This window comes from Chelonoidis abingdonii, chromosome 17 (assembly GCF_003597395.2).
Source record: "Chelonoidis abingdonii isolate Lonesome George chromosome 17, CheloAbing_2.0, whole genome shotgun sequence".
NCBI classification, from domain to species: Eukaryota; Metazoa; Chordata; order Testudines; family Testudinidae; genus Chelonoidis; species Chelonoidis abingdonii.
In genome coordinates, this window is record NC_133785.1 from 3,832,501 (window position 1) to 3,844,992 (window position 12,492).

The following is a 12,492-nucleotide window of genomic DNA, read 5'->3' on the forward strand; positions in this document are numbered from 1 at the left end:
AACAACTCCCCCTTGTCTCCTCTTTATCTCATCCCAGCTCCCCCCTCCTGGGTATCCTGGCGATACTGTACTTAAACTCCTTGAATGCAAACAGAGAGGGCAATTACCTTCCCCCCTCCTTCTTCCCTGAGGCTATGCAGATTCAAACTAGTCAAGCAACACAAAGAGATTTCCCCTCCCTTCCTTAGCCTTACCAGATAAAACTCAAACGGTTTTAAAAGAAAACTATATAAAAAGAAAGAAAAAAAATAAATATTCTCTATTAGGTTGACAATACAGGTCAATTACTTAAAAGAAAATATGAATAAACAGCTATTTCAAAAAGATATCCAATTTAAAACATTCGCAAACTACACAGATGTAATACAAAAAAAACAATAACAGCTATTGTTTTCTACCTTGTACTTACAACTGGAACAGAAGTAGAAAGACTCGAAATAGATCCTCTCATAGCTGAGAGAGCACAGAACAGACAAAGACACAAGACCAAGAAACACCCACAAATTCCCTCCCTTAAGCTTTGAAAAATCCGGTTTCCTGATTGGTCCTCTTGTCAGGTGTTTGGTTCCCTTTGTTAACCCTTTACAGGTGAAAGAAACGTTAACCCTTAGCTGTCTATTTATGACAGGGCATACGTGAATTCAATAGAACATCTTGCAAAAAAAAGTCCATTGGAATGTAAGCTAAACTTAGCGTTTAGAAATGTGCATTGGGAAAACTGGTTAAGTTATTTATACAGCAAACCATTTAGGATCAATAAAGGAGTAGAAACAACTTGTGTGATTTACCATCTGACTCCAGTTAGCCTAAGCATACTCCAAACTGTTATGTTTGTAATCACAGGGATACAGGGGAAACTAATAATTTTAATTCATGTAGTATGGAAGGAATGAGCCTAAAGCAAATTAGATGAGCCACAGAGGAAATAGGTGAGCTGCTCTAACTGATTATAGGGGGAAGCTCTATAAATAGTTATGAAATACTGCCTTTCACCTGGTTTTTCCTCCTCAGTATGACATCTATATTTATAGGGAAAACATTAGGTTGACTTGAGTTTGCTCATCTGCATAGCAACCAGTAAAAGTCTCAGGTTCTACCTTCTTGAACTGAATACCTGTGTCGTTCTAGTTGTAGACTTGATATTATTCCATTGACTTTGTCCCTTTCTGGTTTAGTTCAGTCTCTCTTGAATACATAGAGACAAATCTGCATTATATACTTCAGGTAGCTCAGTGATTTGAGCATTGGCCTGCTAAACCCAGAGTTGTAAGTTCAATCCTTGAGGGGATTTAGGGATCTGGGGCAAAAATCAGTCTGGGGATTGGTCCTGCTTTGAGCAGGGGGTTGGACTAGATGATCTCCTGAGGTCCCTTCCAACCCTGACATTCTGTTCTATTCTAGGTGAGTCAAATGATGATGATGTCAGAGCCACAGGTTATGCACTCAACCTTTTTTCAAGTCCCTTATAACAGTCTTTTCTTTCATGACATTTTCCCCCCTGTTTCTAACTTCAGGCTTGTTTTTCCTGCAGAGCTGTTCGTTTTGGCTAGCCACTCTGTGACCTGATCTTAACATAAATGCTAATTCAGGCTGTGTACTCATCAACTTTCATATGTTTTGCTGCAGCTAGAAGGAGCAAACATTCAGTTGTAACATGTTTCAGCAGGCCCCATGTGTTGCACAGTACACAGCACCTGAATTCAGCTGCAAAGCCAGGTCCCCTTTCACTACCTGCAATTTTAGTAGCACAGGGAAGCTGAAAGCTGTGCAGTAGGGAGAGGTATATAGGAAACCATGTTAAAAGAGCCTCTGAAGACTGCAGGCTGCTGCCTAGTTTCCTAGTTACCACAGGATCTAGTGCTAGTGCCTCAAATCAGTCTTGCTGCAAACCTGGGGTCGGAGCATAATTTGGCTTCCTCCTGGGTAGAATGTGGAGGGACAGAAGTAGGTAAGAATAAATGAAGCTGATCTAAGGGAGAGGGTGATGATCCAGCAATGGTTGGAGTGGTGAGAGGAGCAGCATGCTGGGCGCACAAGGGAAGTGGGTAAAGGCAGCAGTAATGGCGTGGGACTGGGCTGCCATTGACCATGGGATAGAAGCATTTGGCAGGAATGAGATTGGATCCTTTGGGAAGGGAATAGTGGGAGAGCACAGTAGAAGGAGTAGGTCAGACTCTTGTAGGGATATGAGAGTAGCAACAGTTTGAGTGTTGTGGGGTGGAGCTTAAAGGGAGTGGAAGGTAGCAATAGGTGGGAACAGAGAGGGTCTAGGAGTTCAAATACATAGGAAGGAGTGAAGTATTAGAGTGAAAACAAGATCAGAGCATATAGGGGCTGCTGCAAATATTAAAAACTTCTAGTGTTATGTCTTGGCATCATTGGTTACAGACAGGAGTGGCAGTATACTAGATTCAAGTGACTGCCTAAGAAACTTTCTCCCCAAGTGACATTGTGCCATTTATAATAAATGGAGATGCTCAAGCCCCTAGGTTTGAATGTGGGAGGAGGGAATTTAATTGGTTTATGTAAGGTGGAATTTGTTGGCCTTTGGAGCATGCAGTAAGGAGTATGTTTTCTCTAGCTGCTTTTGATTGGGTGGAGGTTCAGGGTTATGGGGTCCCATGAAGAAGGTGGTTATTTTGGTGGGCAATTCATTGGAGTTTGGGAAAATAATATTTTGGATTTTTAACGTGTGTGTGTTTCAAAAGCTTGTGTAAGCTCCTAGAATTGTTGGGATGGGTGCTTCAGATATACTGGGAGAAAGAAAAATGTGATGGACTGCCCCAAAGTAGTAGCACGTGGCATCTTTATTTTTCTGTTTAAAAAAATCTTAAAGGTCACCAGTTATGTGAGACATCATCCAGGCTCTTCTATGGTCTGCTCATGTGAGATATAGAATTTAGAAGGTTATACGCTACTTGAACTTTCCCAATTAGCAAGAGCTTTCTTTTTCGTTACTTATGCTAACACACAGCAACACAACTATATGACCGTGGTCAGTTTTTCCTCCCGTAGTTTTGTTTCTTTACGTGAATAAAGAGGGGCCTAGTAATTCCCCAGTTGCTGTCAAAGATGAAAAATTGCTGCTTTCTGGGTATTGTAACTCTAACTGCATGATAAGAAACCTATTAGCAAATCTCTGTGGGCTTTTTAGAGACATTGCTGTCTTCTTTGCTAGGAGACTGACTAACCTTGAATGGTTGAGATGGGCTGTCATTGCATACGTTGGTAGTCCTTGCAGGATATTTGCAGGCTCATTTGAGATAGATGTGGACCGTAACATGAAGGCTGCAAGATCAGGTAAAGGCATGAAGAAAAGAGGAGTGAAGCAGTGTTCACACTGCTTATAACTTGAAGTGGCACAGCTACTGTTATAGTTAAAAGTGTATTAGCATTTGCAGTACCCCAGGTATAGTAGCCCAACAGCAGTTATCCACACCATAAAGTCTACAACCAATTCCAGTTACCTTAAAAAAAAAAAAAAAAAAAAAAAAAAGCACACTTCATTTGGCATGGATTATAAAATGGGGAAAATAAAAATGAGTCAAGGAGAACATGGTTTAACCATGTAGTAATTATTCAAGTAAGAGAAATTTTGTATTTGACAGTCTTATGGTACAATAACGGCCATCAAGCAGCCTGTTTTCGTGTGCCTGCTTGCACTATAAATATAGCTATGGTATGGAATCCATTTAGAACAGTGTTCCCTGGATCTGGTTATGACACAGTTGTAGTGTGGAGTTTGGGCCATTAACCATGTTCTGTAACCAGTCTAACAACTTGGTCACGTCCAAGGTTTAGCCTGGTTACAGTGGAGTTCACACTGACTGTGACTTTGTCTCCCTCTGGTGGACAACTACCTTTACTTGTTTTGGATCTTCCTCTGTCTTTGAACTAATGGACCTAATCCTTTTGCTCAATCAGCAGAAGCTCATGCTTTTTAGATGGATGTCCCAGGTTCAGTCCCTGTGGCTCTAACCAGGAGCATTGTCACAAGTGCATGGTAAAAGTCTGTGTACAAGAGCTTAGAAGAATTAGTGTCAGCTCTAGAACTGACTTTCTTGTCTGACATTGCCTTTAAACCTAGTTATGTAGTATCACCACTTTATTTTTGCAACCAGTCATAGCAGAAGCAGTGGAAAAATGGAAGGTAGAGAGAGAGGCACGACTTGCGAGAGGTGACAAGGAGGAGGAAGAGGAGGAAATAAACATCTATGCCGTCGATGATGAGGTACCCCAGTGAATAAGAGACTGAAGTCTTGATAGCAATTAGTGTTAGCCTGGATAGCATGAGTATCTTTTAGATTTCTTCAGCGTTAATTACTTGGAAGCAGAGTGGCTGCTTTGTTCTGAAGAGAATTTTGCTACCCTCTGTATTCTCTGCATGAGTAGGGCCCTACCAAATTCATGGTCTGTTTCGGTTAATTTCACTGTCACAGGATATCAGAAATTATGATTTTTGATTATCTGACTTTTCAGATAGTGTTGTAATCGTAGGGGTCTTGCCCCAAAAAGGAGTTGGGGGTGGTAGTGTCGCAAGGTTATTGTAGGGGGGATGTGGTACTGCTGCCCTTACTTATGCGCTGCTACTGGCAGTGGCACAGCTTTCAGAGCTGGGCAGCTGGAGAGCCACTGCCAGCAGCAGCATAGAAGTAAAGGTGGCATGATATTGTATTGCCACCCTTGTTCTGCTCTGTTGCCTGCAAAGCCGGGCCCTCAGTCAGCAGCTGCCACTCTCTAGCCGCATAGCTCTGAAGGAAGCAGCGCCGAAATAAGGGTGGCATGGTATGATATTGCCACCTTACTTCTGCAATGTTGCTGGCGGGGCACTGCCCTCAGAGCTGGGCACCTGGCCAACAGCTGCCACTCTCTGGGTGTCCAGCTCTGAAGGCAACGAAGAAGTAAGGGTGACGATACCACAGCCTGCCTAAAATAACCTTATGATCCCCTTGCAACTCCCTTTTGGGTTAGAACCTGCAATTTGAGAAACATTGGTCTCCTCCATGAAATCTATATAGTATGGGGTAAAAGCACCCAAGACCAGATTTCACAGTGCATTTTTCGTGGCTGTGAATTGTTAAAGCCCTGTGCATGAGTGTTTGTGGTTGATACAAATTAACACTAGAATGGGGCTTTTGGTCTCACTCTAAGCATGACTTGGAATCGAAGTCAGCAGCCTGAGAAGGCTTTTTCCTGTGGTTGGAATGAAAACCAAGTAAAAAGACTGATTTTGAGGTTTTTATTTGTGGGGGATATTGACATAGATGGCATTTGAGACTCTGAATCTCTCAAAAGGTTTTACTTATCAATACAGATACAACAGTGTGCAATATGTAGAATATTTAGGGTCTGTAGTTGATCGTAAGTTGTTTTGTATACAGTAGAACTTCACTTATTCACACTTTGATGTACTACAAAACCATCCTCCAGCTTTGCTCTTCTGGTGTTAACGAGCAGGGGTACTACTGTGACATCACACTTCCTGCAGGGCAATGTGGGGAGTGCATGTCACTGCTAACCCTATCCCACACTTGTTGAGACCCTGAGATAGGGCTACTTCTGTCTCCTATTCCTGGGAGGTCAGCAGCATTGCAGAAGCGTGTTCTTATTGCTTGCACGCAGCTCTGCTGGGCCTGTCATAGGAACTAGTTTAGCTGACAAAGTTTGCCTTGCTGTTCCCCCACCTTGCTCTATCTATATCTATGCTATCTCCCATGGCTACATTGAGCCCAGCTTTGGGGAGTGAGGAGGGTGGTGGTGCCAGCTCTTGAGCAACCACTTGACAGAAAAATGGCATGGCTGTCTCTGTAAAGGCCCCGATTCCCTGCCTGAGTTAACTAGTTTGTCTGCACTGCCACGGCTGAGAAATGTGGGAAAAGTAAGAACGTGGCCCCACATCAATACATCAGCAGCACAAGGGATGGCACCTGGTACAGAGGAAAGTAAGCAACTCCGTTTTAGGACTTCAGCTAGCAGGGTCAGGGTGGTGTGATACTTCCCTATTGCTGCGTGGAGTGCACCGTCTCCTGCCGTGGTGATGCCTCCAGCACTTTGTGGTTTACAAGCCTCGTTAATTTGCCTTGGGTTTACCTCCACTACTGCAGATCAATGAGGTTTAGCTGTAGTGACCTGTTGATGGAAACTGCAAAATAAGTTTGTTTAAATGTCTTTAATTTTGTAGTCTGATGAGGAAAGCTCCAAAGAGAAAGAAGGCGAAGAAGGGCAGCAGAAATTTATTGCCCATGTTCCAGTGCCATCACAGCAAGAGGTAAGAAATAATGGGGAGGCAAAGGCACATGAGACATTCGCAGGCTATTACAATGCAGGACCTAAACAATGGCAGGCATCCTACAGAAAGTGTTTCTTACTAGGGGGCAGATCTCCTGGGTTCTCTTCCTGAATATCGTCTTGCTGTGGAAATCACTTAAGTTCTTCACTTCCATTTATCCATCTTTTGAAATGGGGATGTTTACCTTCCAGAAGTGTTATGAGACATAACATTTGTAGTTTCAAATGCTTTCATCTGAGAGTCTCAAACATTTTGTAAAGTAGTGTGCAAACAAGAATATACATTATGGCGGGTTACTCGAAAGATAGAAAGTTATTGGTAGCAAACCAGGCTAAGTTTTTGTGTTTGGAGTTTTAGCATCTAGCTTTTTTCTTGTTAACTTTTAATGCCTCTATTTTTGATTGCTTTTTTTGTTTAGGGAATCAAGTGACCATTCTTAAAAATGGCCCTGGTTAGATGAGCCTGAAATCAGTCACTCTTTTTTTCTATTCGCTTTTGAAACTGTTCTAGGGTACAACTTAGCTTAATTTTATCAATTTGCCTGAAACAACTCTGGAGACTTCTCACCCAGTTTGTTTACTTAGCACTAGATGTGCCTCTGCCTCACACAGATACCCCATAATGCTTGGCACCGGAGCCACAGAGGAAAGAAAGGATGACAGTAATATATCCGTATGAAGTGGTTGAAACATACAATGTTAATCTATGCTAAAACGAGATAGCAAAATTATAGGGGAGAGAGTTGCTGCAGACTAGATAGCAGTACTGTCGATTCAGTGAGCACAGCACTGTGAGGAACAGTCAGAACAGGGTATCTGTTGCTGAACTACTATTGATGATGTAGGCAAGGGGAATTCTAGGGGGATTCCAGTTATAAAGCAGAAAAGTTGTCTCTTGGGTAAATATATGCAAGTATTAATGGACCAGACCCTTTTCCGTTGTCAGTGTTACTCACTGGAGTATAGTAATCTGTTTCTAATGACTAAATCATCCATTTCTTGTTTTAATGAGGTTTGCCTATTGCAGCCTAGAGCTAGAGCTGAAGAGAGTTATTTTTAATCAAAATCAGTGTGGATATAATTTATAATAGTGTTCAGCCTCTGGAATTGAACTTTTGAAAGGTCATGTACTAGGTACAGTCTCATTCAGACAAATATGTAATATTATTTAATAGGAATAACATTTATTTTGCAGTGTACTGTGAATAAGAATTATATAGATTTCAAAAGGAATGAGGAGTGTATTTTAATTTATCTTGTGATGTTTGTATAGAAATGCTGTTTTACATTAACTAAGCTTTGAACCTTTTATGATGTAAAGGTTCCTAAAAAAAGGCATGATCAAAAATAAGGCCTTATCCTAAAGATATAAATCAGTGTAGCTGCAATTCTACTTCTTATTTTGTACTTGTTGTGGTCATATTTGACTTTCAGAGAGAACAATTGGTGGGGGGCGGGGGGGGGGGGAATAAATGACAACACCGGTTGTAAAAACGAGTGGAGTTGCACCAATTGATTTATATCCTTAGGACAAATGTAGAACTTGTTGATCATTTTCTCCTTGGCAATCTTTTAAATAACATCTATTTTTTACATGCAGCTGGAATTTCTGCACAAAACTCTTGAAATACTAGAGTTTGGTTCAGACCAAAACCCAGGATCTGAATTTTCTCATGTGTTTGGAAGTTCAGATCCAGACTTTGGGGTTAAGGGCTGTCTCTTACAAAAAAAAAAAATAAATAAAAAAATAAATTGTTGCATGTGTTTGAGCATAGATACAGAGTTGAAGTGAGGATGTTTAATCCTGTAATTGTGTCAGGAACCCAGTGGTGATTTATTAAGACTGCAACATAGGCAGGCAGTTTTCTTTGATTAAAAAAACAACAAACCAGTCTTGTTTTCTAGACTCTGAAAGGAAGAGTAAACAGTATGAATTAACTAACCTACTGTGGTATGGATTTAGCCTACTTTCAGAGCTGTCATCCAAATCTCATTGCAAAGCCCTGTAATGGGAAAATGGCTCACTTGAATTATTTTATCCAGTTGGAGTTCTGAGCAGATTGTCATATCCAATATAATGGAAAATGAATCAGTCCAGAGAAGGTTTTTAAATACTAATGTGCAGTAGCACAGATGTAAAGTCATCTGTATCTTCCATTCCACTGATAGCCTTTGCTGACCAACATTAGTTTTTAGCTGAACGTTGGAAACAATATGAATACTTTTGCTGCTTCTGTCCCTGTGTAGTACTGCTTTCTGATAAAAGGCCAACTTCTTCCAGCCTTCAGGTTGCTTTCTTTTCTGCCTGATCTAGAATCTCTGGGTTTTAGTGATTTGAATTGAAAGTTGAATTATTTTATATTTTGTATTTACAGATTGAGGAAGCTCTTGTGCGGAGGAAGAAGATGGAACTTCTCCAGAAGTATGCCAGTGAAACTCTCATGGCACAAAGTGAAGATGCGAAAAGGCTCCTAGGGTTGTAGTGTCTCACCACTTAGTGGCATGTTTATTTTTTATTTTTTACAATCCATCCTGACAGCAGTTACTTTGATCCCCTAAATATAGACTCATCAGCAACTCTGTTAGTCTTTGCTGATGCTAAGACTAAAAGGTGATCCTCCTGCATATTTTCCTAAAACACTCCAATGTTTTAGGTAGCCTACTCCATATAGGTTTTTCCTCTTATCTTTCTCCACCCTAAGGAATGTATTTGTTGTCCCTCAATCTCAAAAAAGACCAACAAAAATAAGTTGGCCTCCTTCATGTTTTCAGTACTGTTTTTTTTTTCCCTAGCTTCCATTTATTTCCCCTACTTTCCTGTTTTCCCTTTCTCTAGTGGTCACTTCCATAGCGACCACTCTTGAATAGAAAAGCAAACCAAACCATTTCCTTCTGAAACTAGAGGAGATGCCCTAGGAGTGACATGGCTGGCAAATACTTTTCATTCCTCCACATTCTGACTATTAATTCTACCGTCCTGTGGTGACCTCTAGATGGAGGTCTGCTAATTCTAAACTATTAGGATAGCCTATAACCTCTTAGTCTGAGATGGAGTTTGAAGACTGTTTCCATGACTATTTTATAAATTTCAGAAAAATCACTCAAACTCTGAAGAAGTAAACTCTCATTTATCTGCCCAAGCAGTGCAGTTTTCTTGTAGTCTGTCTAAAGCTCTTTTCCTGTTATGATTCATGACTGTTGCTGGATGGATTGCTAGAGTGCTGGATATTTCAGCAATTATTGTAATTACTTTTTCACCTTTGTAATAAGTTACTCAGATCTTTTTAGTAAAGCATTTTATACAAAGTAATTTTTTTCTATATTGTTTTCAGTCTGACTCAAAATAATGTGTTTTCTTTACTATAAACACAGAAGGGAAGTCATAAGATCCCGTAGCCAGAGGGCTGTTAACTCTCTCATCACCAGCTGCTCTTGGCTGCTGTAGCACAAGAGGCAATCTCTGAGGTATCCAAGCTATGTAGTTTTAATAACCTATGAAACCTGAATATCTTAAAGTGTACAGGCATGAATGGAGACTAACTGGAAGTCACTCCTGTTCAGAGCATAGTCTATGAGAAATGTAGCAATCAGCAAACAGGCAGATTTTGTGCTAGCTAAAGTTCCCATGCAGTCTTAAAACATAGCCGCTGTGTGTCACATTGCGATAATCCAGTCTGAAGATGGCAAAGATATGGATTACTGTGATGAGGTCTGTATCTTGCCTAGTATAGATGTTTTAAAAAAATAAAAGCACTCAAGGCCGCTACTGCTATTTCTGGACCTACACGAAGAGTAGAGAATCTGAGTAGAAGCAGAGAATCTGACAACACCTAAATTGGAAACCTGAGTAACAAATACATATCTCCCTCAATCAAAGGAGTTGATAACTCTACCACAATTTCTTGAGTCTTTTCCCTATCTAGTCTTCTTTGGGCAGAGTTCTTGCCATGTTTCCCTAATCTGAACTCTGATCTTGGTCAGCCACTGTGGCAAGGGCCATCAGCTGTTACCAAACAAATGTGAAGCTGGGTGTGACCTGCATATTGAAAGCCCCTCAGTCTGTACCACTTCACTAACTTTCCTTGCAGCATATCGTGTTGAACAGGATGATTGTCAAAAACCTACTGTACCTGCTTAAGAGAACCCTTGGAACAGATGAGCAATTGCTCAATGCTATCCTCTGGATCCTCTGAAAATGGAGCTCTTCAAACAGGGACTGCAGCTTTTCAACACCATCTTGTGCTCAGTGACCATAAAGGAAACATGAACATTTGAGGGTTTTTAATTTTGTGTGTCTACTTCCACAAAAACCTATCGCCATAATCCAGTGTGATGTCTATGCTCTGGGGTAAAACTGCATTGAGTAGGGTCAGTGAAACCTATAGTGACTTCAGATATTTTCAGAGTAGTGTTTGTTACATCATAACATGGTTTATGTAACGGGCTTCTAGGTGTTTCAGCAGGGAGGAGGGATAGCTTAGTGGTTTGAGCATTTGCCTGCTAAACCCAGAGTTGTGAGTTCAGTCCTTGAGGGGGCCACTTAGGGATCTGGGGCAAAATCAGTACTTGGTCCTGCTAGTGAAGGCAGGGGGCTGGACTCAATGATCCTTCCAGTTTTATGGTATATGTATATCTCCATATATTATTAATATGACTCAACTGCTTTATGAAAATTGCTGTATGCAATGATTTTTATCCCCGCACACTTGGAACTACAGTATGCTAAGGTAAAATGAGAGCCAATAAGAGGTAGCAGGAAAAGATGGTTTTTCAAAAGAAATTTGAAAATGGGCCATGAGAAGTGCATGCCAGCTGCCGAAAAGGGTTGTTTCCACTTCGCAACTGAAGAAAGCTCGTTTAGTTTTAATGTGAAAAACAGATATTGTATGTAATTATAGAATATAATTCTAGGTTGACTGTTGCATTAATATCTTGCCTAATTGGGTTAATTTGTCTGACTGTAGGCTCATGACCAAGATTTGACTCAACCAGTTTGTTTAGCAAGTTTGTTTAATTTAATTCCCCCTCTTTTCTCTGCAAAGAACATTGATGGGAAAGTCATGGTAATTGTTTGTAGAAGAGAGTTAATGAATGGGAGACATGAGCACCATAAATAATTGTGTTATAACATTCAATGCTATAGCCCTTTCATTTCATTTAAAGACGTTCACGGCGCTTTCAGGCCTTTGCCAGTTTTTTCTCTTAAGAGGTCAATTTCAGTAGGCTTATTCAAAAAATCTAGTATTAACATCCCACTGAGCATAGCCATGAGATGGAGTGCTAAGACACACAATTTAGGAGTCTGAAAAGCTGCAGATCTTCTGGAAGAATGAACCTCCTAAGTAGGTTTGTGTGTAGGACATTACAGAATGCAACCATTGCACATTGTTTGATTGTTATGCCTTATGAAGGATATAGCTACATGCAGTTCTTAAGCAGCGGTTATCAACCCCTTCCATGCTGGGACTCATCTTCCATTTAGCAATATGGGAAGGGCGGAGTGGTTGTGACCCTCCCCCGAAACCTGTTTGACTCCTGGGGAGTGGGTCATACAAATTTCAATTGCTATTCAGTTAATTTCTGGCCTACATTAATGTTTAAATATGCTTGAGCAGATAACTAAGAAAGGTATGATGCTGTCAGCTTTTGCTCATAACCTTTTTCTTTAAGTTTTTGTTGCTTTGCAGATAAGAGCTGCTGACTGCTTTGTGAGCAAGTCTCCTTTGCTACACAAGACAGATTCCGATACTGTTTCCCCAGGGTTCCTGCCCTGGAGCCTCCTTGGCTAGCAAGAGTCAATCTCTGGGTACTGCTTAGAAATAGGCCCTTTAAGAGGGCATGCTGGGTAGAGAGGTCCATTAGCACCCGTATTTATGAACCAGGAACATTCGCTCAACTAAGATACCTGAACCTAAGCCAAGGAAATGTGAAAGGGATACTTGAAGAGCCAGCTTCTTCTCCCAGTGGTAAGGAACCATTAATGGGGCTTGGAGTTTAGTAAAATAGCGGACAGCTTACTATAGCCTCATCAGTCCCAGTCTCCAAATCCTAGTGTCCTGGGAAGAGAGAACAGTGACCAGAAGGATTTGCCAAAATAATTTGACTGTTAAAATTATTCCTGATTGAATCTGGGAAGATCCGGCAATCCTGTAGCCCTCATACTCCCACACTTAGGGTTCAAAACCTTCAGCAAATTCACCTACC

General features: G+C 40.9%; 1 protein-coding gene across 3 annotated transcripts in view; it reads left to right on the forward strand.

The window, feature by feature from the left end:
- Positions 1–9,598, forward strand: part of ISY1 (ISY1 spliceosome associated protein) — a 30,293-nt gene extending 20,695 nt beyond the window's left edge. For all 3 annotated transcript variants that reach the window (XM_032805520.2, XM_032805528.2, XM_032805538.2), the window contains 3 exons: positions 4,122–4,231; positions 6,182–6,268; positions 8,664–9,598. In XM_032805520.2, coding sequence (XP_032661411.1) covers positions 4,122–4,231; positions 6,182–6,268; positions 8,664–8,771 — 305 coding nt within the window. In that variant the 3' untranslated portion in view covers positions 8,772–9,598. The remainder of the gene's footprint in view (positions 1–4,121; positions 4,232–6,181; positions 6,269–8,663) is intronic.
- Positions 9,599–12,492: the final 2,894 nt, after the last annotated feature.